Below are 25,651 nucleotides of genomic sequence, written 5' to 3' on the forward strand. Positions count from 1 at the left end.
AGAGGCGGGCATCACAGCCTACTGAGCCATTTTCATCATAAGCCAGCAAGGGAGGTGAGGAGAAGCTAACCTCCCTTGCACAGTCTCTGTTGTCTCTCAGTCTCAGTGATTAATCAGGGGGCAAAGGGGGAAGCCTGGGCCCACCCTCTACTCCAGGCTCCAGCCCAGGGACCCTAATAGTATCAGCTATGGTAGCTGACCTTTTAGAAACAGGACATGTACAATTCCCTGGGCTACTTCCCTATAGCAGCCCTCACTTCCTCAAGCTTCATTTCACCCTTACCTCAGAGTCTCCTTCCTTGTGCCTAATATGATGTGTACTGCTCAGTCTCTCCAACAGCACAACTTCCTCCCACAGCTCCTGACATGCACACCTCCCTGACTAACTGGGAGGCTTTTAACTAGTTTCAGCCAGCCCCTGATTGGCTTCAGGTGTCCCAATCAACCTAGCTGTCTCCACTGCTTTCTGGAAGGATCTTAATTGGCCCCAGGTGTCTTGATTAACCTGCAGCAACTGCCATTTAGTTACCATGGTAATAGGGATTTCTTTAGCCTGGGGCTAACAGCTGTTTCTCACTACTTTCCTATAGCCATCTGACCTTGCCCCATCACATATCCCCTCCTCTGCTCAACACCATAGAGTTGGGCAACTTGGGACGCCAGGCAGTGTGCTCATGACAGACCATCAGCGTTGCTGTGGTGGAATCCAGCCCTGTGCCGTATGCGGAACTGGAACAGTTGAAGGGATAAGAACCACCTGGTGACCCTTGCGTTCTTTTCCTTATTCCGCTGCATCCACTGGAGGGGTGCATGGTCCAATCACAAGAGTAAATCGCCGGCCTAAGAGGTAATAACGTAGTGTCTCCATGGCCCATTTGACAGCAAGGCATTCTCTCTCGACTACTGCGTATTTCTGTTCTCTTGGGAGCAGCTTTCTGCTTAGGTAGAGGATCAGGTGTTTCTCTTCTCCCACCATTTGCAACAGAACTGCCCCCAACCCCACCTCGGAAGTGTCTGTTTGTAAAATAAATTCCTGGTTAAAGTCCAGGCTATGAGTTTGGGGTCATTACAAAGGGCCATCCGAAGGTCTGTGAACGCCCCCTCTGCTGCGTCGGTCCACTTCACCATGTCTGGACTGCGGGCCTTTACCAGGTCTCTTAGGGGGACTTGCCCTAGTGGCAAAATGGGGAATAAAACATTGGTAATCGCCTACCACGCCTAGGAATGCGTGGACCTGCTTCTTTCAGGTCGGCTGGGGCCAGGTTTGAATCACCTCTAGCTTATTCATTTGGGGCTTCACTATGCCCCTTCCTACAATATACCCCAGGTACCTAGCCTCAGCTAGCCCTATGGTGCATTTAGTGGGATTAGCAGGGAGGCCAGCCAGTCTTAAGGTGCTCAGTACTGCCTCAACTTTCTCCAAGTGGGTTCCCCAGTCTGGCATATGGATTATAACATCATCTAGGTAGGCGGCAGCATAACTAGTATGGGGGCGCAGCAGTTTATCCATGAGGCGCTGGAATGTGGCTGGGGCCCCATGTAACCCGAAAAGGAGGACAGTGTACTGGAATAGTCTGTCCGGGGTGGAGAACACTGTCTTTTCTTTAGCTTCTTTGGTCAGGGGAATCTGCCAATACCCTTCTGTCAGATCCAGTGTAGACAAGAATCGGGCACTACCCAGTCGATCAACCAGTTTGTCAATGCATGGTATGGGGTATGCATTGAATTGGGATACTTCATTCAGTCAGCGAAAGTCATTATAGAATCTCATGGTACCATCAGGTTTAGGCACTAGAACGATTGGACTGGACCATTGACTATAAGATTCTTCAATAACCCCTAATTCTAACATTTTCTTTACTTCGGCCTGGATTTCTTCTCTTTTGGCTGCTGGGATTTGGTAGGGTCTCAATGTTACCTTGGCTCCAGGGATCGTGCGAATTGGATGATAGGTCTCAGTCGTCCACCCCGGTTTTGTAGAGAACACATCTCGGTTGCGATTAATCATGTTGGCTGCCTCGATCCTTTGGATCAGCGTCAAGTCGGGTGATGTCATAACTATAAAGGGAAGGGTAACCGCTGTCCTGTGTACAGTACTATAAAATCCCTCCTGGCCAGAGACTCCAAAATCCTTTATCCTGTAAAGGGTTAAGAAGCTCAGGTAACCTGGCTGGCATCTGACCTAAAGGACCAATAAGGGGACAAGATACTTTCAAATCTTGGGGGGGAAGGCTGTTTGTGTTCTTTGTTTGGGAGTGTGTTCGTTCTCGGGACTGAGAGGGACCAGACATCAATCCAGGTTCTCCACATCTTTCTAAACAAGTCTCTCCTGTTTCAAACTTGAAAGTAAATAGCCAGGCAAGGCGTGTTAGTTTTCCTTTGTTTTCTCAACTTGTAAATGTACCTTTTACTAGAGTTTATCTTTGTTTGCTGTATTTTGAACCTGAGACTAGAGGGGAGTCCTCTGAGCTCTTTAAGTTTGATTACCCTGTAAGGTTAATTTCCATACTGATTTTACAGAGATGATTTTTACCTTTTTTTCTTTAATTAAAAGCTTTCTTTTTAGAACCTGATTGATTTTTCCTTGTTTTAAGATCCAAGGGGTTTGGATCTTGATTCACCAGGAGTTGGTGGGAGGAAGGAGGGGGGATGGTTAATTTCTCCTTGTTTTAAAATCCAAGGGGTTTGCATCTGTATTCACCAGGGAATTGGTGAAGGTTTTTTCAAGGTTTCCCAGGAATGGAATCCATTGAAATGGTGGCAGCAGAACCAGAGCTAAGCTGGTAGTTAAGCTTAGAAGTTTTCATGCAGGCCCTTACATTTGTACCCTAAAGTTCAAAGTGGGGATCCAGCCTTGACAGGTGATATCCTCACTTGCTTGTGTAAGTTATCCTCCTGGGGAAGGGTCTCCTGTGTGACTAAGCATGCCTCTCGATCGTGCCAAGGTTTTAAAAGATTGATGCAGTAAATTTGCTCTGGTTTCCTGCGGCCCGGCTGCCGCACCTTATAGTTCACCTCTCCCACAGCTTCGATCACTTCGTAGGGTCCCTGCCACTGGGCCAACAGTTTACTTTCTGCTGTGGGCACCAGGACCATCACTTGATCCCCTGGTTGGAATCCTTGAAGCTTTGTTTAGTGGTTATAATGGGTTCGTTGGGTCTCCTGTGCTTTCTCCAAGTGTTCCTGTACAATGGGCGTAACTCGGGCTATCCGATCCCTCATCTGCAGTACATGCTCGACTATGTTCAATTTGGCTCCTCTTCTCAGGTTTCTCTGGCTATATCCAATATACCCCAGGGGTGGCGCCCTTATAGTAGGTTGAACCTGGAGAGAAACCCGTGGAGGCATGCGGGACCTCCCAGATGGTGAACATGAGGTACAGCAATAGGATATTTCAATCTTTCCCATCCCGGCTCACCACTTTCCTGATCATGGCTTTGAGGATCCTACTGAACCTTTCCACAAAGCTATCTGTTTGCGGGTGGTATACAGAGATCCGTAGGGCTTGGATGTGGAGCAATGAACAGAGATCTTTCATTAACTTGGACACGAAAGGTGTCCCTTGATCCGTCAATATCTCCTTGGGTAGCCCAACCCACGCAAAGATCTGTACTAGCTCCTTCGCTATTGTCTTGGAAGCTATGGTGGATAGGAGGACAGCTTCCAGGTACCTGGTTGCATAGTCCAGTACAACAAGCACATGTTGGTTGCCCCGAGCTGTTTTCGCTAGGGGCCCTACCAGATCCATGGCTATGCATTCAAATGGTACCTCTATTATTGGAAGAGGTATCAAAGGGGCCTGCAAGTACAGGCGAGGGCTATGTAGCTGACACTCCGGACAAGAAGTGCAGTATCGCCGGACATCTTCGTGTACTCCTGGCCAGAAGAACCTCCTCAGGATCCGTGCCTGGGTTTTCTCCACCCCTCAGTGTCCTCCAAATAGGCGACTGTGGGCAAGGCTCAATAGGGCTTTTTGATGTTTTCGTGGCACCAGAAGTTGCTGTATCTCTTGCTCCTGCATTTGCACCAACCAGTATAGGAGATCTTTCTTCACTAAAAAGTAAGGTCCTGGACCCCAGACCTTCCCATCCACGGGTATCCCGTCTATTGTGGCCACCTCTTTCCTGGCGTTATCATATCTGGGGTCCTCCACCTGCTCCTGCCCAAAAGTCTCTTTCCCAGGACTAACCTGCCTGAGCTCCCAGGGGCCCACTTCTGCTTTTTTCAATGGCTCACCACCATCACGGCTGGGGCCTGCCTCCAGCTCACCTTCTGTGGTGGTAGTTTCTCTGTTGGCTGCTCGTGTCCATCTGCCTACTAGGGCAGTCTTCTGGCCCTGGGTCAGGATCCGGGTTCCCAAGGCTTTTGCAGCCTTCCTCACTTTTTTGGTCTTCCAGGTCCTTCAGGGGGCTGAGAACAGATCCTGAGAAATCTCAGCGAACATCGGGGGTTGACATTCCCCCGACGATGAGTCGCTGCCCTCAGGGTCCCCACCTCCCTTCAGCCTCTCCGGGGGAATAAATTATCAAACCCTGGATAGTCCCTCCCAATAACTACAGGATATGGGAGTTTAGGAACTACGCCCACTGTCACCTCAATGGGGTTCCTCTGAACTTTTATTTCCACCGGGATGGTGGGGTAATGGCTCACGGCCCCCTGCACACACGTCACTGCTACGTTTTTGGCTTGTAGCAGCTGGCTACTTTTTATCAGCATACCCGATACAAGAGTGATAGCACTCCCAGAGTCCACAAGCACTGTAGTCTCTGCTCCGTTTATCTTCACCAGCCTGGTGTAGTTATGCGGGGCTAATGCGACGCATGCAAGGTGGATAAGGGAGCACAGGACCTCCCAATCCCCCCAAGTTACATTGCATAGGCTCCTCAGTGCTGGGACACTGTGCTGCTATGTGTCCCCATTCCCCATATGCACAACATCTATAATTGCTTCTAATCACTCCCCTATCATGGGAGTTAGGGGCGTTTGTCCCAGGGTTCTCCTACTCAGGCCAATCCCTTCCTTCTGGGGTCCCTGCTGGTTTTTGCCCCCCCCCCCACCTAGGACTCCCTTCCAGGGTTGGGTTCAGGTGCTTGCTCTGAAAAGGGCTTTCCTTGGGTAGTCGGGGTCAATTCCCTAGCTGTCATCCATCTTTCTACCAGCATGATCATCTCATCATAGGTGAATGGATCATTCTGGCCTACCCATTTGCAGAGATCTGGTGGCAGTCCACGCATGAAATGGTCCATGACTAGGGTCTCCAGAATCTTGTCTGGGCTGCACGCCTCGGGCTGTAACCACTTCCGCATGAGGTCAAATAGCTGGGACCTCGGGGGTTTGTTCTCCTGGTATTTCCACTCATGGAACCTCTGGGCCCGTACTGCTGCCATCACCCCTGACCGTGATGGTATTTCTGCCTTTAGCCGGAGATAGTCAATGGCGTCTGTGATAGGCAGGTCAAAGTAGGTCTTCTGGGCCTCTCCGCACAAAAAAGGGGCAAGAATGCTGGACCACTGCTCCTGGGGCCACGCCTCACGCTGAGCAGTCCTCTTGAATGAGAGGAGATATGCCTCTACAGCATCTTCTGATGTCATCTTTGGCAGACAACCAGTGGCCCTCAGGGTTCGCATCCCGTTGGACCCCTGGCCTGGGTGGTGAGGATCTTCAGCTGGTCCACTACCTCTTGCAAGAGGGCACAATCTTGGGTTGCCTGGCCCATTAATAATTGATTGGTTTCCTGCTGTAGCCGCATAGACTCCTGTTGTACCATTGCCTGAGCCCGGGTGGCCTCCTGCAAGGCTGCCATGGCTTGTACCAGAGCTCTTACCACCTCCTCCATTGTGGTAAAAGCAAACAAACAAACCAAAACAAAAAAAATCCAAATCCCCAGTGCACTTTTTTTTTTAAAACCTCTTTCTTCTACCACGCTGTGAACAATGATCCCACCTCTGACACCAGTTGCGACAAAGCTCTGTCCTTGTTTCCATGGCTCCCACATTTCCTGGCAGATTTTGCTAGCCTCAGAGGTTCACTGTGACCCTCCACATAGCCCTTCTCTCTCTAGAGGCGGGCATCACAGCCTACTGAGCCATTTTCATCATAAGCCAGCAAGGGAGGTGAGGAGAAGCTAACCTCCCTTGCACAGTCTCTGTTGTCTCTCAGTCTCAGTGATTAATCAGGGGGCAAAGGGGGAAGCCTGGGCCCACCCTCTACTCCAGGCTCCAGCCCAGGGACCCTAATAGTATCAGCTATGGTAGCTGACCTTTTAGAAACAGGACATGTACAATTCCCTGGGCTACTTCCCTATAGCAGCCCTCACTTCCTCAAGCTTCATTTCACCCTTACCTCAGAGTCTCCTTCCTTGTGCCTAATATGGTGTGTACTGCTCAGTCTCTCCAACAGCGCAACTTCCTCCCACAGCTCCTGACATGCACACCTCCCTGACTAACTGGGAGGCTTTTAACTAGTTTCAGCCAGCCCCTGATTGGCTTCAGGTGTCCCAATCAACCTAGCTGTCTTCACTGCTTTCTGGAAGGCTCTTAATTGGCCCCAGGTGTCTTAATTAAATTAATTAATTAATGGAGATATCCTATCTCCTAGAACTGGAAGGGACCTCGAAAGGTCATCGAGTACAGCCCCCTGCCTTCACTAGCAGGACCAAGTACTGATTTTGCCCCAGATCCCTAAGTGGCCCCCTCAAGGATTGAACTCACAATCCTGGGTTTAGCAGGCCAATGCTCAAACCACTGAGCTATCCCTCCTGTGTTGATTAACCTGGACTAACTGCCATTTGGTTACCATGGTAACAGGGATTTCTTTAACCCGGGGCTAACATACCTGTTTCTCACTACTTTCCTATAGCCATCTGACCTTGCCCCATCAGAGTAGCTAGGCTTCCAGAAAAGGGACTGTAGTGGGGTGGACACTCGCTCCAGCCTTGAAGGGCTTGAAATTAGCCCAGAAAGAGGGCTGCAGAGGTAAAAGCTGGGCTGACTGGGGAAGCGGCCGCAGCTGGGCCACACTCCAATCAGGCCACAACTGGCCTGTATAAGAGGCTGGGAGCCAGGACCTCAGCACTCTTTCTCTCTCTGAATGCAGAGAGAGAAGGGCCTGGCTGCAGGGAGATTATCCAGGTATCTGGAGTGGAGCAGGGCTGGGGAAAAGGCCAACGGAGCTGGGGACTTCAGCCTAGGAAAGCCCTAGGCTGCAGGCCTGGAAAGGCAGGGGGCAGTCCATGGGTAGGCAGAGGCAGGAGGTCTGAACCCCTTTGCCTGTGATGAGTGGCTTATACTGCAGTCTGCCCCAGTGAATGGGGGCTAGATGGAGACTGGGCAGTAACCAAGACTGAGGCGAAGTGGGGATAGTGGGTGGGGGCCCCTCTGGGAGGGGGAGACCCAGAGCTGTGGGGGTACTGCCAGGGGGTAGCACCCAGTTAAAGGGGCACCAGGGTCCTGGGAGTGATATGGGGGCCAGAAGTGGTAGCAGGACACTGGCCTGCAGAGGGTGCTCTAAGGCTGGGAGAGCTAATTCCTGAGACAACCAGCAGGAGGCGCCGCAGGGGTGAGTCCACAGTGCTACAGGGACTGCCAGTGGGGTAGGAGGAAAGGAGCAGCACACAAAGCCCCAATGGGAGACGCAGGGAAATAACAGGTGTTACAATAGTTGATAAAGTTATCCCAGTTTGCTGAGCATCATGCCTTCCATTCTGTTCTATTCAGATTCTTATACCACCCTCATCACTGCAATAGCTGAGCACTTCCAGGAGCCCATTAAGCAGCCTAACAAACTCCTTTCTCTCCTGCTGTCATTGTGTGTGCCATGAAGTGGTTTGTGTTGATATGGTTTTGGTTTTGCATTTTAAAATGTCCATGCTGCTCTGTATTCGTATTAGACAGCAGGTCAGAGTGCACCTGGCACTTGCAACAAAACGGGGAGGGGAGGTTTGGGGATGGCTCTTAGTTCCTGGGGGAGCTCATTGCATAGGCTTGGACTGGCCCCCAGGAAAACTCTGACTCTTGCACAGATGAGCTTTATGTTCCAATATGCCTGAGGACAGAGGTGTCGGTTTATAATACGGACTCTCCTACCAGATTATTAACTCCACTGAATCTCTCTAGGTGCGTATCTCGCCTTCATCTCCATAGTATCCAAGCATCACATAATCATAATGCATGTCAACCTTCACAATACCCTTTTTATAGGTGGGGAACTAATAGAGTAAGTGGCTGCTCCAAAGCCCATTGAAGACAATGGATCAGGCCCTAAGGGTATGTCTATGCTGCATCTGAGGGCTAGTCTACACTAGAATCGCTACAGTGGCACAGCTGTCGTGCTGCTAGTGCAGACGCTCTATGCCGATGGGAGAGAGCTCTCCCATTGGCAAAATAAATCCACCTGTGCAAAAGGCAGTAACTATGACAGTGGGAGAAGCTTTGTCCTGCTGACATAGCACTGTCCACACCAGTGCTTAGATCAGAATAATTTACATTGCTCAGGGGGATTGCTTTGTCAAACCCCTGAGCATCATCAGTTATACCGACATAAGCACTAGTGTTACAAGCCCTCTGAGTGAGCGTCCTAGCCTGACGCCATAGACGTTTGCTGGTGGAGATTGGGCTGGCACATTTAAAAACAGCTGCAGAGATGTTTCAGTTCAGGCTGGAGCTCAGGCTCTCAAGCCTACCTCAACCCCTAAGCACTTGTATCTGTGGGAGCAAGGTTGTAGTGTGGACACTGACATAGTTATGTCAACATAAGCTGCCTTACGTCAACCTAACTCTGTAGTGTCTTAATGTAATGTTGCATTGTTCCTTTTTAGCACATGTGCATATAATTGAATTATCTTAATGTACAGCAATACAATTGTTTCAGTATAATCCTGAGTCAACAAGCCCCATAGCTGGATTTCAAATGGTGATGTTAAATTATAAATTAACTTAACAACTTAGCATGAGTACACTATCCTGCCCAATTAGAGACGGTGTCCTTAGTAAACTCAATGGGGCAAATTAAGCCCAGATATAATGTCATTGGGTTCAATGGGATGAATTTGAGCCAGTATGTTAGAGTAAAATGAGTCCTCTCTAATCGTAGAACAACTTATTATTTTTAAACCTTTATGGGTGGCTACCTAGGGCCAACCCGGGTTGCCTTACTCAAGTAAAAGGGTTTCCATTGAAGTCAAGTGGGTAAAGTGAACAGAATACAAGATTATAAACTCATTGGTTTATTCTCTAATGACCAAATCCTGATCTCAGTTAAGTTTAATTAGGATCTGATCCTAAACGTTTCCTTGCTGTTCCTTGTGAGTCTGTTCAGTGACTTATGAAACGCTGAAGGTTGCTCTGTCAATTAGAGCCCTCAGCAAGTTGGCCATTTTTATGCTTTTAGGCCTGGATCCTCAAAAGTATTTAGACACCTAAAGTCCCATTGATTCCAGTGGGAGTCAGGGACCTAAATGCCTGTGAGGATCTGGGCCTCAGTCTCATGCAATAAACTACTGGCCAAAGCAGCTAGTGCTGCACAGAGGAGTTGGTGTTGAGATCTACATTTAGATGAACAGTTACTTCAAGTTTGGATACAAGGCTGGATCCGGGCTGGGTTGGAATCTGATGGCACTGAAATTCAGCAGCTGTTCTTGTGAGATTTCAGCAGCAGCTAAAGATGAGTCCCTTGCAAATGTGAGCCCAGCCCAGAACCCAACTGCCAGGGGGGCTTCAGGCCCATAGGGGTCAAAGTTAAATTCTGTAGCTCTCAAAAAATGCCAGTGTTTGGGTTCACATATTGGCTTCTGGACCACCCCTCAGCACAATGAACCCTCCTCCTAAAAGTGTGCTCATGGGAGAGTGTGACAAGCCCTTTTACAACTCCATGCTCACACAACCCAAGAAAGGTCACCCCGAATCCCAGCGGAGGTAACATCCAAGTGTTTCATAGCGTCCTTCCCTTTCCATGAAGGGAACAACCTGATCCAAAAAGCCTGACAGGGCCTGTTAATCATGTGCGTCTTCGTCCTCTTTCTCAGCTATTGGCAGAAGACTGGCCATTTGGCGTCCAGGTGTGCAAGCTGGTTCCATTCATTCAGAAGGCATCTGTGGGCATCACCGTCCTCAGCCTCTGTGCACTCAGCATAGACAGGTAATGAACCTGTTGTCACCACCATGTTCTGCAACCAGGTCAATTTAATCACAGCGCAGCCCTTTGCTGTCCTCGAGGCAGCCGATTGAAGAGTGGACTCACTGCTGGTGTGCTCCCTCGTGTCTGGGGATGGCATGGCTGGCTTTCCTCTAGCTCCCCCTGCAGAAAGCTGCTCTGGCCCTGCCATGGTTGGCCAGCTAGGTCACATTTAGTGCCCCTTCCCCCCCACTCCCGCTTGGGGGTAAACGAAGAATCCAATAAACTAAACTCAAATCAACAAACGCTTCGCCCTGACCTGGGCTCTGCAGGGCTGTCCTCGGGCTCTCGGGCAGAGCGACACCTCCTAGTGCTTTCTCCCTGGCTCCAAACTCAATTGTCCTTCTCCCCCTTGTGGCAGGGGGTTCCTGCCCCACTGGTCCTGGAGGGCAGGGGAACTCAGGCCTGCCCTCTGCTCCAGGTTCCAGGCCAGGCACCCTGTGGTGAGCAGCTGAGCTCTGCTCTCTCAGACTCCACGCTGCCTCCCTGGACTTCTTCCTACCTTGGCCCTTTCTACAGCCCCTCTCTGGGCTGCCTGTGCACCTGCCTCTCTCTAGGCCCCTCCTCCGCTCTCCAGCATGCAGAGACGGACTGCAGGGCTGTTCACCCCACTCCCTACAGACCTGGCTTCCCCCTGGATGCCCACCACCCAGCTCTGCCCCCAGCTGGGCTTCACCTCCCACCCTGCTGGTGCAACCAGGGACGCTATTTGCTCTCAGTTTCCAGTTAACTCTTTCATTACTGGGGGGGGCATACCCCCTTACATAGCCACAGTGCAGCCCACTGGTTCCACGTGGTCCCTGCTTCCCCTTGAGCCAAATTCAGAGAAGATGCTTAACATGCTGTGAGACTCACTCAGACCTTCTGACGCCCACTAATGCCCAATGCAGTGGGGTAACTGATATGCAGGGGAGATGGAAGATGCTCTAAGTCTAAGGCAGGGTTGGGGCTTCTCAGCCCTCCAGCCAGTTGCTTTTCTTGCAACTTTGCTCCCTGGACCCTTCCGTGTGTGAGCATGACAGCGCATGGCCTGCACTTGCCACCTTACAGCACACTATGGTCCTGTGTGTGTTCTGCCTCAGCTTCCCCCCAGTGCCCTGTGACCTACCCAGCTGTAATAGCAGCCTTGCCCTCCAGGCAACTGAGCTTAAAGCACCTGCTGCAAAATAAAGCTCAAAAGGTACAAGACAACAAACTCTTTCACCAGCCAGGCTGCACCTCCAGGCCCTGCTCCTGTAAGTAATGACCAGGCATGCACAGTGACTCTGCACCTCTCAGACACATAGTTCAGATTCAGCCACTGTCTTCTTGGCTCAGTCCTTCCTGCCAGCAACCCATTCTTGCCAGCCAGGCCCCAGCTGAACATCTGGAAGGAGCTGTCTGTCTGCTTTCTTTCTAGGCCCCAACTGGATTTCTCCCTCTTTCAGACCAAACCCAGCACCAGTCCAGAGGGGATGGCTTCCTGAGACCAAGGCTTGCCTTAGCTCTTTCCAGCAGGGGATGGGGCTCCACCCTGTCACAGTGAGTTGCAGTGTGTGAAATGAAGGCAGTAACATCCTGTTGTGTCCGGCAGGTACAGGGCGGTGGCCTCCTGGAGCCGGATCCAAGGCATAGGGATCCCCATGTGGAAGGCAGTCGAGGTGATGCTGATCTGGGCTGTGGCTATCATCCTGGCTGTCCCTGAAGCCATTGCCTTCGACATGGTGGAGCTGAACTATCGTGAGCAGATGCTCTGGGTCTGCATGCTGTCCTCCGAACAGAACTCCAGATTCACCCTGGTGCGTACTCCACCCCTATTTTAGTAAGGAGGAGGCACTCCCCTTCTGGTGCTCACTCCCAGCATGCAGATGGGAATGGATGGTGCACAGCCCCTCAGCGCCAGTGAGATGATAACAGTACTGGGCAAAGCTCCAAAGGGAATGGGCTCACGTGTATCCAAGCTGCAAATTGCAGGGTGGAGGTTGGATATGGAGCTTTGGTTCAGCCCATTGTGGAGCCAGAAGCCAGGTGGGATCTCGATCTAGAACCACATTTTTCTGAAGTCGATGGTGCTCAGATCAAGGGTTGGATTCAGATCCTTCTCTAGCCCCAGACTTCCAGTCTGGAAGCCTATGTAGAAATCAGGTTGTCTTTTGAGGTTCCTTGTACTCATAGAATATCAGGGTTGGAAGAGACCTCAGGAGGTCATCTAGTCCAACCCCCTGCTCAAAGCAGGACCAACACCAACTAAATCATTCCAGCCAGGGCTTTGTCAAGCTGGGCCTTAGGATGGAGATTCCACCACCTCCCTAGGTAACTCATTCCAGTGCTTCACCACCCTCCTAGTGAAATAGTGTTTCCTAATATCCAACCTAGATCTCCCCCACTGCAACTTGAGACCATTGCTTCTTGTTCTGTCATCTGCCACAACTGAGAACAGCCATGCTCCATCCTCTTTGGAACCCCCGTTCAAGTAGTTGAAGGCTGCTATCAAATCCCCCCTCACTCTTCTCTTCTGCAGACTAAATAACCCCAGTTCCCTCAGCCTCTCCTCGTTAAGTCATGTGCCCCAGCCCCCTAATAATTTTCATTGCCCTCTGCTGGACTCTCTCCAATTTGTCCACATCCCTTCTGTAGGGGGGGGGGGGCAAAACTGGACGCAATACTCCAAGTGTGGCCTCACCCGTGCCGAATAGAGGGGAATAATCACTTCCCTCGATCTGCTGGCAATGCTCCTACTAATACAGCCCAATATGCCATTAGCCTTCTTGGCAACAAGGGCACACTGACTCATATCCAGCTTCTCGTCCACTGTAATCCCCAGGTCCTTTTCTGCAGAACTGCTGCTTAGCCAGTCGGTCCCCAGCCCGTAGCAGTGCATGGGATTCTTCCTTCTGAAGTGCAGGACTCTGCACTTGTCCTTGTTGAACCGCATCAGATTTCTTTTGGCCCAATCCTCCAATTTTTCTAGGTCACTCTGGACCCTATCCCTACCCTCCAGCGTATCTACCTCTGCCCCCAGCTTAGTGTCATCCGTGAACTTGCTGAGAGTGCAATTCATCCCATCAGCCAGTGAAACAGTGATTTCTCCTGCGTTTGAAATGCTATAAGAGCAACATCCCTAATGATTTGGGAATCCTTTTGCTTCTGGATGAAACCAGATGAGTGGAGAGCGCAGACGAGTGTAAACATCTTAAGGCAAACTAAAAGAGAAGGGAACTGGACTGGACTATGCCCCATGCATTCAGTATAGGGCCTGTGACCCTCACCAGGACTCAGAGCTGGGCAAAATTCAGTGACACTGAAACACTTTGCAAATTTGTGCAGATTTCACCAAATTGTTTCTGTCAAAAAACCCACAGACAAACCTTCAAATAAAACCCTAATCAAAACATTTTGTTTGGTTATTTTCAAAATGTTTTGATTTTCTCTTCATAATTACTTCATTTCAAAATGTCCTTCAATTTTATTTTTAAAAAATTAAATGTTAAGAAAACCTCAAAATCAAATAGAAACATTTTGTTCCCCCCAAAATGCATTGTTTTGGCCATTTCAGAATGGTCAGTGCACCAAAAACTTTTGCACTGCTTTATCATGACTAACATTATGGATGTTTACCTGCAGAGACAAGAAGTAAGAATCTAGCAAGAGATGTTAAGAGTAACAAGAAGGGTTTCTTCAGGTATGTTAGCAACAAGAAGAAAATCAAGGAAAGTGTGGGCCCCTTACTGAATGAGGGAGGCAACCTAGTGACCGAGGATGTGGAAAAAGCTAATGTACTCAATGATTTTTTTGCCTCTGTCTTCACGAACAAGGTCAGCTCCCAGATTGCTGCACTGGGCAGTACAGCATGGGGAGAAGGTGACCAACCCTCTGTGGAGAAAGAAGTGGTTCGGGACTATTTAGAAAAACTGGACATGCACAAGTCCATGGGGCCGGATGCGCTGCATCCGAGGGTGCTAAAGGAGTTGGCGGGTGAGATTGCAGAGCCATTAGCCATTATTTTTGAAAACTCATGGCGATCGGGGGAGGTCCCAGATGACTGGAAAAAGGCTAATGTAGTGCCCATCTTTAAAAAAGGGAAGGAGGAGGATCCGGGGAACTACAGGCCAGTCAGCCTCACCTCAGTCCCTGGAAAAATCATGGAGCCGGTCCTCAAGGAATCAATTATGAAACATTTAGAGGAGAGGAAAGTGATCAGGAACAGTCAGCATGGATTCACGAAGGGGAAGTCGTGCCTGGCTAACCTAATTGCCTTCTATGATGAGATAACTGGCTCTGTGGATGAGGGGAAAGCAGTGGATGTGTTATTCCTTGACTTTAGCAAAGCTTTTGATACGGTCTCCCACAGTATTCTTGCCGCCAAGTTAAAGAAGTATGGGCTGGATGAATGGACTGTAAGGTGGATAGAAAGCTGGCTAGCTCGTCGGGCTCAACGGGTAGTGATCAATGGCTCCATGTCTAGTTGGCAGCCAGTTTCAAGCGGAGTGCCCCAAGGGTCGGTCCTGGGGCCGGTTTTGTTTAATATCTTTATTAATGATCTGGAGGATGGTGTGGACTGCACTCGCAACAAGTTTGCAGATGACACTAAGCTGGGGGCAGAGGTAGATACGCTGGAGGGTAGGGATCGGATACAGAGGGACCTAGACAAATTAGAGGATTGGGCCAAAAAAAACCTGATGAGGTTCAACAAGGACAAGTGCAGAGTCCTGCACCTAGGACGGAAGAATCCCATGCACTGCTACAGACTAGGGACCAAATGGCTAGGTAGCAGTTCTGCAGAAAAGGACCTAGGGGTCACAGTGGATGAGAAGCTGGATATGAGTCAACAGTGTGCTCTTGTTGCCAAGAAGGCTAATGGCATTTTGGGCTGTATAAGTAGGGGCATTGCCAGCAGATCAAGGAATGTGATCGTTCACCTTTATTTGACATTGGTGAGGCCTCATCTGGAATACTGTGTCCAGTTTTGGGCCCCACACTACAAGAAGGATGTGGAGAAATTGGAAAGAGTCCAACTGAGAGCAACAAAAATGATTAGGGGTCTGGAGCACATGACTTATGAGGAGAGGCTGAGGGAACTGGGATTGTTTAGTCTCCAGAAGAGAAGAAAGGGGGGGGAGATTTGATAGCAGCCTTCAACTACCTGAATGGGGGGTTCCAAAGAGGATGGAGCTCGGCTGTTCTCAGTGGTGGCAGATGACAGAACAAGGAGCAATGGTCTCAAGTTGCAGTGGGGGAGGTCCAGGTTGGATATTAGGAAAAACTATTTCACTAGGAGGGTGGTGAAACACTGGAATGCGTTACCTAGGGAGGTGGTGGAGTCTCCTTAAAAACCTCCAAGGAAGGCCCGGCTTGACAAAGCCCTGGCTGGGATGATTTAGTTGGGAATTGGTCCTGCTTTGAGCAGGGGGTTGGACTAGATGACCTCTTGAGGTCCCTTCCAACCCTGATATTCTATGATTCTAAGTGTAGAACTGAGCTGACCCTCCATTTACTTTTTACTACGGCTTTACAGAGCTGATATCATAGTATCTGGGGATAGAAAAAATCCCCAATGAAGCATCAAAATGTATCGCCTTCCAGGACAGGATAGAGCTCTGCATGATATTGAGTTGTGATTGCTTCCTGACTCTGGGTGCTGTATATGATCTGCAGGAATAAGAAAGAGGTGCTATTGGAAGGCATATTAAACAGATATAAGCCATTCTCTAACTATTTTGGATTAGGAGACCTAATGTAAACATAATCTGACATCTGCCTAATGCAAGGATTCTTGCACCTTCCCCTGAAGCATCTGCCAGGGGACCTTGTAAAAGCCAGGACACTGGGTTAGATGGAGCCTGGTTCTCCCCCTGGCAAGTTATTCCTGTTTCCTATTCATGTCCTTTCTGTTTTGTGTGTAGTTCTACAGGGATGTGAAGGACTGGTGGCTTTTTGGCTTCTATTTCTGCCTGCCTCTGGCATGCACCGGTGTCTTCTACACCCTCATGTCCTGCGAGATGCTGAGCAAGAGGAACGGCATGAGAATTGCCTTCAATGACCACATGAAGCGGGTGAGGGGATCCAGCCTTCTGCCAGGCACCCCACAGAGAGAGGATAGAGCTGCAGCACAAGAGACCATATATTGACCCTAGTCCACAGTGGGTGTGAAGTCCATGGAGAAGGACAAGTCAGTGGAGTTATGAAAATTGACACCAGTGGAGGCCTGGGGCCTCTAGCTCTGTACAGCTCATCTCTCAGTTTCATAGAGTTTAAGGCCAGAAAGTTCATCAGCTCATATAGTCTGGCCTCCTGTGTATGACAGGCCACCACATTGCATCCAGATATCCCTATGCTAAGCCCATAGACTTTAGTTAGACTAAAGAATTTCCTCAGGTGACTAAACTGTTGTGCACCATGGGCAGGGAACAGGAGGGACCAAGGTGCCATCAGTGCCCAAGACCCCATGTGATGGCAGGGCATTGACTAGGTGAGATGCCCAGATGATCCCAGCAGGCAAACCATGCCCCATGTTGCAAAGGAAGATGAACTCCTCCCTTCAGGGTCCCTGCCAGTCTGAGCTGGGGGAAATGCCCCTCTTCTGCCCAGTGGTGAGTGTTGCCAGAGCATCTGGTACAACTCCAAGCACTAGCATTAAGGCTGAAAAACAGTTTGACTTTTAATGCATTATGCTTAATTATATTCCAGTAGTGGGTAAAGGCCAATGGCAATCAGGGTCCCTTTGTGCTAGGCGTGGCACATACCCCCAAGTGCCAGTCCCTGCCCTGAAAAGTTTACAGTCTAAATAAACAAACCAGGCAAGGGGAGCAGAAAGGGTGGATTATTATCTCCATTGGACAGAAGAGGCAGCGAGCCCAGAGCTTCACATGGGGTTTAATGCACCTAACGCTCATTGAGGAGCTGGGCCTTAGTCCTTTGGTCTAAGATGTCTTGATCTCCACGTCCTTATGCCAGAGTTGCTCCCCTGTTCTCTGTTACATTCCAGGGCCACCCAGCCAATAGCTACAAATACCAGTACAAGAGCAATCATGCGGTGTTAGGTTAGGTCTCCAGCCCAGTCTGGCCCAATCTGACTGTTTTGGGGAAGCCAAGGCCTCCCTGTGTATTTATTATACCTGGGTTATAAATAATCCTGTTTGCCTGTTGTTTAAAGAAATGTTGTACAGGCAGTCCTCGGACTTACGACACAATTGGTTCCTGAAAATTGTGTCATAAGTCGAAATGTAACTGGAACTGCAATACACTTCATTGCGGGACCAAGCGTCTTAAAATCGAAACCAATTGCCACAAGTCAAATCGGGGTCAATTCAGAAATGTCATGAGTGCTGTTCATCGTAAGTCGAACATGGTAAAGTTGAGGTCTGCCTGTATTACCGCAGCAGCTGCACATTGCCAGTGGAGATGTCACTACGTTTGTGGGCAGAAGGGCTGGCTCTGGTAGCCTCGCTGTGTGTTCACATCTTCTAATAGCTGCCCAATGAGGCAGCACAGCAGTCTCACTGCACTAGGAGAGGCTGGTGCTTAGCCTCCTGGCTTGCTTCTGATGTAAACTCCTCTGTCTTTGGCTATGCGTAGGTGAGTAAGGGAGACCTCATGACTCAGCAGTGAAGGCTCTTGTAGGCCTCACCTCCCCTGCTGGTTCAAGCTCACTGCAGGCCTGATCCAAAGCCCACTGAAGTCAATGGGAGTCTTTCCACTGAATTCAGCATGCTTGGGTCAGGTCCTTTGAGTGTTCACTAATGCAAACATTGCCGACTCTGGCTGAACATAGAGTCCCTAGTCCCCACCAGTACTGTACTGCTTGTACTGTGCCACCTGACCCCTCACAGCCCCTCTGATAATGCAGTCATGTAAATTTCAGTGCTGCTGGAGGCATGTAAGGATTTAAGGGGGTCTCCAGCCCTTATCAGTGCTGTGCAATGATCATTCTGAGTGAGCACTAAATGCTGCTGGATGTGCCTACGGATTTAAAGGTCCTCTACAAGAGTTGTGCTAGTGGTACTCTGCTCCCCTCCTCTGTCAGGCTCACACTGAGTGTGCACTCACCCACACTTCTTCACTTGTGCGTCTTAGCGCCGGGAGGTTGCCAAGACAGTGTTCTGCCTGGTGGTGATCTTCGCTCTCTGCTGGCTGCCTCTCCACCTGAGTAGGATCCTGAAGAAGACCATCTATGACCAGACCGACCCCAACAGATGTGAATTGCTGAGGTGAGGACAATGAGAAAAAGACCCCCACTTCTGTACTGTGCTTCAGTCTTGTGATCACAGTGATATTAATACTGGACTCTGAATCCAGGCTGCTGCTGACTGTGTAATTGTCTCTGGAACTTCAGTCACTGGTTTGTTTTGTTTTTATTTGCTCAATTTCAAGGTGAGGTATCCTTTTAATAGCCACAGAAAGGTGTGGGGTGCAGATATTCCAGTGAGGTCCCAGTATGGCTATGGTAGGTGGGCAGGGGCCTGCTGTTATCAAAGAGCAGTGCACATGTTTTGAGCTTACGGAAAGTAGGATGATCGAGTTAATCAGATGTTATGCTTCCACGCATGAGCTGGTCACTGCAGGGGTCAGGAAACAAATATTTCCCTCATGTCAGAGCATTGCACAATTGGCTAGGTGTGGTAGGGGATTGTTTTGCTTTCCTTTGAAGTTCCAGTCACTGCTTCTTTACAGAAGCAGGACAGTGGGCTAGACAAACCACTCCAAGTACACCATCATTCTCTCTCCTCTCCACCCCCAGTTTCCTCCTGGTGATGGACTACTTTGGTATCAACATGGCCTCCCTGAATTCCTGCATCAATCCCATAGCTCTCTACTTCGTCAGCCGGAAATTCAAGAACTGCTTTCAGGTGAGAGACAAATGCAGCTTGCTCAGACTTGCTGCATGTGCCATGTGCCTGCTGTGGAGGCTCCTGAAGATCTCTCAGCTAGCAGGAGCATGAAGCAGGGTGTGGGTTGAGCTTTGAGGGGTGTTTATCATTGTATTACAGAAGAACCTAGAGGTCCCAGGCAAGACTGGGACCCCATTTTGCTGGGCATGGTACATACACATAGTGAGAGACAGGACCTGCCCTGCAGAGAGTTTACAGTTGAAAAAAAGAAACAGAGAAAGAGAAACTGAGGCACAGAGCAGGGAAGTGACTTGGCCAATGGCACCAACTGGCAGAGTCAGGAATAGAATCTAGGTCTCCTGACTCCCACTCATGTGCACTGTGTAGTAGTCCTTAGAGGATGAATTCCCATTTGAGGAGGGACCAAAACCAAACGAATTCTCCCTAGCACCTCCCTAGTGACCTATTTTTATGATGGCTCAAAGGGTCTCCATTTTGGTTACTGATGGTCTCACTCCCATCATATGCTGCTCTCAGCAGGGCTGTGAAGTGGAGCAGAGGGGTTCGATCTGGAGCCAGCAACAACTGATGCTCCCTGCAACACGAGCAGCAGCAGCACACCATGCACTTGCAGGAAGCATTGAAATGTGACCTAAAGCACATGGGGAAACAGTCAAGTTTTACTTCTGGGGGAATTCTGCGCACAATATTTTAAAAGTCTGCAAATTTTATTTGTCAAAGTAATGCAATATAATCATGTCAGTTTCAATTATTTTGGTAATTTTTTTAAACTACAATACAATGGATGGAGAATGGGAGTGGAGGGTGCATTAGAGGAAATCCCCAAACTTCCTAGTCTAATAGTAATGTACCTAGGTTTGACTCTTTATTTCTAGCTATTAGTCAACAAATCTATGCAGCCATATGCTCAGTGTTGCATTGTAGGCAACTGAAGAGCAAGGGAGAGCTGGGGAATCAAACTCACAATTTATATTGGCTATTGACCATCTCCAAAAAGGTCAGCACCAAACAGGTAATGGAGCACATTTGGATAGGAATTTTTTTCAGTCCAAAAATTTAGACCAATTCTAACCACTCAAGCACCATAAGCATTTGTAAGGCCATACTGTCCTTTACACCACTCTGGCAATATAAAGGAGCCTTAAAACTTTTACACCTGTTTTATATTCCTGGGGGAATTCACAAAAACAATGGGAACAATTCACTAAGCAGGCAGGCTGCTACATTCTGCTCTGCCCCATGCCTACCTCCTCAGAAACACCCCAAAGCCCTGCCTCTCCATACCGGACATGCCGCAATAGCGAGCAAGAGGGACAGAGTGTCTCTCTCTCATGCACATCTGCACAGCTCCTCACCCCACCTCAACCCAGTGGTGATTTCTCTACCAGCTGCTCTGGACGGCCAAACCAACCTGCCTGCACTGCAGGGGAGGGACGCATGACCGCTCTTGTGGGCTTCCCTTTGCTTCCCCGTCAGAAGTCATTTTTCTGCAGGGAAGCAAAGAAATCTGCGGGGGACATGGATTCTGTGCATGTGCAGTGATGCAGAATTCCCCCCAGGAGTAAAGTTTAAACTTGGTCTTCCCCTGGCCCAGCAGTCAAAGCAAATGGCTCCCAGACAATGCATGGGCTGAGATCCCTTCACACAAAAGGTGCTGTGGTCTTCAGTGCTTACGGTGCCTGCAAGAGCTCTGCTTTATGTTGTACTTTGTTCAAAATGGCTGTACATAACAACAAGAGCATCACAATGCCCCGACCAGACTCTGTCTGTGAAGCTCAGCCTTTAAGGGCATGGCCCCTAAGACCACAGGGTCACCAAACAATTTCAAAGTATGATAAATTGAAGTCTGTTTCCAGATAATATATGTATATATTCTCCCAGGCCAAGACCCTGCCAATCACTTACCCACAAGACCACCCTTCCTTTCCACAGTAATAGGGGATATTTCACCATAGTTCCAGCTCCTAACCTCTTTCTGTGTATCTCTTTCCAGTCCTGTCTGTGCTGCTGGTGCCAGAGACCAGCCTTGAGCAGCGCACCAACGGATGATAAGGGGTCTGTTGGGAAGTGGAAAGCCAACGGGCAGGAATTGGGGCTGGACCGAAGCAGCTCCCACCTGAGTAATAAGTACAGCTCTGCCTAAAGAACCATAAATCAATTGGAGAGCTCACCGCAAGAGCTGAAAGGAGCCATCCATCCCACTCACAGTCATTTCCTGGCTGGCTCTGAGTCACTTGCTTTCCTTTCACAGATCCATTGGAAAAAGCAGCAGCATTTCACTTACCATTGAACTAGTCACTGGCGGGGGCCTTGGAACCTCACTTCTCATCTGTTCCTTTATAATCATCTTTTTTGTTTTCCTCAAAGGACCTTTTGGGTTTTAAATCCTGCTGGAGAAGCTGAGTAACCCAGTGCTATCTGTCTCCAGACCACCAGATTGGAGGGAGAGGGTGCTGTGAGTGATGTCATGTTTAAACTGACAAGGGACATCACTGGTGGAGGTCAATTCTGATCCTACAAGCTGATACATTAAGAAGCTAAGGTGAAACCAAAGCAGCTGCATCACAAGCCCATAGCCTTCCCCTCTTTGCTGCTGGGACACAATCACTGGGGGTGAAATTCACCCTGGACAGCCAGCCAGCAGAAGTCCGAGGCTCCATTTAAGCCCTGTTTAAGCCCAGAGGGTGCCTAGGAATTGCGCTGCCCTCTGCCCAGGGGTGAATTTCACCCTGCATGTCTATAGTGTAACAACACAGTGGTGTATATAGAATAGAGCTGCTTAGGGGATGTTATATTCTTAGTAGAAATGGGGTTAAGAAAATGTTCCTTTTTTGAAATTGTAGCATACAAAGAAATGGGTTGCTGTAGCTTCTCCCTTCTCCTTTCCAGCAGCTCCTTCACAGTGAGAGCTGTCTGGTCATGTTGGTGTTTGTAAAGGCAAGCACAGGAATGGCAGCCTTGGCTAGAGTCAACATGGCCTAAAACCAGGCACTGTTGGCTGTCATCCACCACTCAACTCTGCCAACTTGTCCTTAATTGCTATCTGCAGCACCCCATGTTGCTCCGGTCCCGGTCCTCTTCTGAACAGGAAAGATCAACTCTGCTGGGGTTGTGCTATGAACAGATGCCAGCAAGCTCACTGCACATGTCACCTAAGTTAGGAGATGAATTAGAAGTGAAAGGGAACCCTTGATCACTACTGGGTCTGAGCAATGCTGGCTCTGCATACCTAGCTACAGGAACACTGTACCGCATAAATTCATAGAGTCTAAGGCCAGAGAGGCCTGCTAGATCATCTGTCTAATCTCCTATATATCACAGGCCAGAAAATGTCATCCAGTTCCTCCTGGCTTGCCCCCATTGATTTGTGCTTGGCTTAAGCCTGTCTACCTGAAAGACCAGTCTTGATCTGAAGGCTTCAAGAGATAGCAAAGCCACCACTTCTCTTGGTAGTCCATTCGTGTGATTCACTAAGCTCAGGGACACAGTTCAGAGACCTCTAAGGAAACCCCAGGTGTTGCAAGAAGTGGTGCTGGAGACTCCTTAGGACGTACTGGTCCCTCTCTTGCAATACTGAAACAATGCTCCAGCATGGTGCTGCTGGCACTGCCGTTTGGCAGACTAGCCATAAACCCACAATTCTGCCCACTCGTGGTGGTCTATAGGCCCATCGCTCTCCGTGCTAGCATCAGAGCTGGGAGCCCTCAGGCACTGGGGCCAGATTCCAGCATAGGGCTTACGAGAGCTGCTCAGAATATGGTGAAGAGCCTTCACTGACATAGTCGACCAGTTCAAACAGGCTTTCCCCCTAGAGCTTCCACAAAGGAACAATCTGGCATTTATTCCAATGATGTCATGAAAATTTTTATGGGGAATTTTCATGAGGGAAGGGGTCAGGTTTTCTCCTTTCTTTCCTTTTCTTTTTTTTGCCCCTTCGTCCCCTTTTCCATTCTGCCACAAAAAAAAAGGGGTGGGGAGAGTAGGGAAAAAAATGAAAATAAAAATCCTAGTTTTATTTCACTTTTGGTATTTTGCTTTACACACACACTGACATGCTTTGCAAACATTTCCATTTTGAAAAAAGCCCAATTCGCAATGAGAAAAAATTGTTTGAAAATTGAGCCACTCTAGTAATTACAGTCTGCCCAGCTAAATGCCCATGATACTTGATTGGGCTGTTCTTGCCTTTACCTCCTAAGAGTTACACAGTGCTGCTGTTACTGTGTTCTCTCCCCCCACCACCACAGAGGTGGCTGCAGTTTCATTGGTGGCTGAAGTGCTCCAGGCTGGAGGGCACTTTCTCAACAGCAAGTATTTTTAAATCATTGTGATTTCTGTCAGGGTTCTGGTATTTCCATGTGCTTTCAGGTGACCTGAGTGAGCGTGTGTGTATATACTTTATATAAACCGCAGTCTCTGTGTTCCTGTTCAGCATGTGATCTGACATCAGCACCCCGATACCACCCTGCATTAACCCCAAACATGGTCACCATCCCTACACTCTGGAATCAGAGCACTTAGTGGCAGAGAGACTGAGAGGATCTTAAAACCAGAGACAGCTGACTGATTAAATTGATCTCTCCACCCCATTGGGTTACCAAGTGAGTCAATCAACTAAGTCGCCCTAAACTTTGGCATATGGAGCAGCCTAGAATTTCTAACGGGCCAGAAAAAGGGGCAGCTGGGGTTGGAGAGGGCAGCTGCTGCTTGTGGGGGGAGAGATCCATTGGAGGAGGGAGTCCTGGAGATTTGCTCCTGTGGGAGAGGAAAGGCTGCAAGCCAGTTTGACAAGTCTGGTGGTCATTTTCAGGTGACTTTGAGGCAAGGCAGGTGACATTGCAGGAAAAACTGCTGTCAACCCAAATGGTAAAATCAACACAGCAAACAAACTGAAACCAACCCAGAAAGAACAGCAGACCCTCACCAGCATGTCAATTCCCATGGGGCTAGCACTCCCCAGGCAGCTTGGCTAGCTTCCGTCCTGATACCCTCTGCTCTTCAGGGCTTTCTGGCCATTGCTCTTCATGTTCTTGAGCTTTCACTGGCTCCTTTGCTGGTTTTCAGGCAGTTCATTTCACCATGATCCTGCGATGCCTGGATCTGAGGGCTGCGCTCAAGAACTAGAGCTGGCAGCGGCCGTCTCTCTGGGGGACAGGTCAGGGGAACAGGTGGCAGGAGCAGAGAAGATGCCTCATTTAGGAATGGCAGCATTTCAGAATGCAGAAGGAGAGGCAAAGGGGGCATTAACTCACTTCATCAAGACAATAACTAGGGCTATTTCTCTTGGTTCAAGAGAGACTTTGGACCATGGCAGAGGCCCAAATCCTCAGAGATATTTAGGCATCTAATTACCATTGATTTGAATGATAGTTAAGTGCCTAAATATCTCTCAGGATCTGGGCCAAAGTGCTTTGTACTTCAAGGGACAGGCATGGGAAGAGGGTCCAATTCCCCTAATGCTTGGAGCACCACTTGCTGGATGAGCTGCAGAGCGACAGATCGTGCAGGTCCCCAGCACTCAGCTGAACACTGTGCCACAGTGGCACAAGCAGGGGTTTGCAGACGGGAAAGAAGGACACTCATTAGTTTATAGCTGTAATTTTGCCCCTTGTTAGTATCTTCCCTGTGGAAAAATGTTGCCAGTACCAATGCAAAAGAGCTGGCCCTTATCATGCCATCACATAAAGGAAGCACCCAGGGATTCCTCACTAACCCAGACCATGGAAAGGGGCCTCAGGTCCTCCTAATGTTCAGTAGGCTGACAAGGAATTTGGGCCTGTGACTCATTTTATTCCACCTTTGGGGACCCCCTTGCTGCCTTGTGCTATATTGACATATGGGGGGGGGGCAAATGCACTACTCCCATTAATTTCAATGGGAAATGTACCTCTAAATCCCCAAGGGCTGCTTTGAAGCTCTCAGCCATAAGCATTGAGTGGTGGCAGTAAATACACAACATCCTATACTTTCAACAGCCACAAGCTACTCATTGGCACTGGAAGGAGAGCTCAGGGCACTTTGCAGTGCTCGGACCAGACAGACGTCAATTACAGGCACCCTGGGGGACTGCAGATCACTGTATTGATCAGCCAGACATAGAAGAGCTACAAATCCCTTGCCTTTTCATCCTAAAGGAGCAGTTTTATTCATTTCCACATTAACCATTGCATGCAAATCAATGTTTAGTTTTATAAATGTTTCAAATCTTTCAAAACAGCCTCAGATCCACGTTATAAATATTGCAACAAATAGGCTGCTGTGAATTTATTCCAGCTCTAGATTCTGGTGGTTCCAGCCATGTTCTTGTTTAATGAGGACCTCAGTATCCTTCAGCATAGCTGGTCCCTTGCAGCTCACTGGAGCACCCTCTGTAATTCTCTTGTCAAAAGCAACAGATCTCAAAGTTTATTTGGCCAACAGGAAACTGTATATACTTTTTTTGTACCCTTTTGTATGATAGATGCATTTAAATGTAATTTTCCCAGCCTTAAAATATCATCGTTGGACTAAGACCAACCCCAGAAAATTTTTGCCTGAAAGGAAAAAAATCTCTGAAAGTTATGGGCACCTGAAAACAGGGAGTTACAATGGAAGCTATTCTTCAGCCTTAAGTTTAGCTTTCACTACCAGCAAAAATGATAATACAATGACAT

The 25,651-nt window shown here is 48.9% G+C and overlaps 1 protein-coding gene across 2 annotated transcripts in view; it reads left to right on the forward strand.

The window, feature by feature from the left end:
* Positions 1-23,018, forward strand: part of LOC117883258 (endothelin receptor type B-like) — a 31,892-nt gene extending 8,874 nt beyond the window's left edge. The window contains exons 3-8 of one of the 2 annotated variants that reach the window (XM_034782387.1): positions 10,022-10,134; positions 11,744-11,948; positions 16,053-16,202; positions 18,223-18,356; positions 18,887-18,995; positions 20,992-23,018. In XM_034782387.1, coding sequence (XP_034638278.1) covers positions 10,022-10,134; positions 11,744-11,948; positions 16,053-16,202; positions 18,223-18,356; positions 18,887-18,995; positions 20,992-21,141 — 861 coding nt within the window. In that variant the 3' untranslated portion in view covers positions 21,142-23,018. Of the gene's footprint in view, positions 1-10,021; positions 10,135-11,743; positions 11,949-16,052; positions 16,203-18,222; positions 18,357-18,886; positions 18,996-19,517; positions 20,080-20,991 lie in introns of those variants that run through there. The other variant, XM_034782388.1, reaches the window with a different exon arrangement.
* The last annotated feature ends 2,633 nt before the right edge of the window (positions 23,019-25,651 follow it).

The sequence above is a fragment of the Trachemys scripta genome, chromosome 9 (assembly GCF_013100865.1).
Source record: "Trachemys scripta elegans isolate TJP31775 chromosome 9, CAS_Tse_1.0, whole genome shotgun sequence".
Lineage (NCBI taxonomy): Eukaryota > Metazoa > Chordata > Testudines > Emydidae > Trachemys > Trachemys scripta.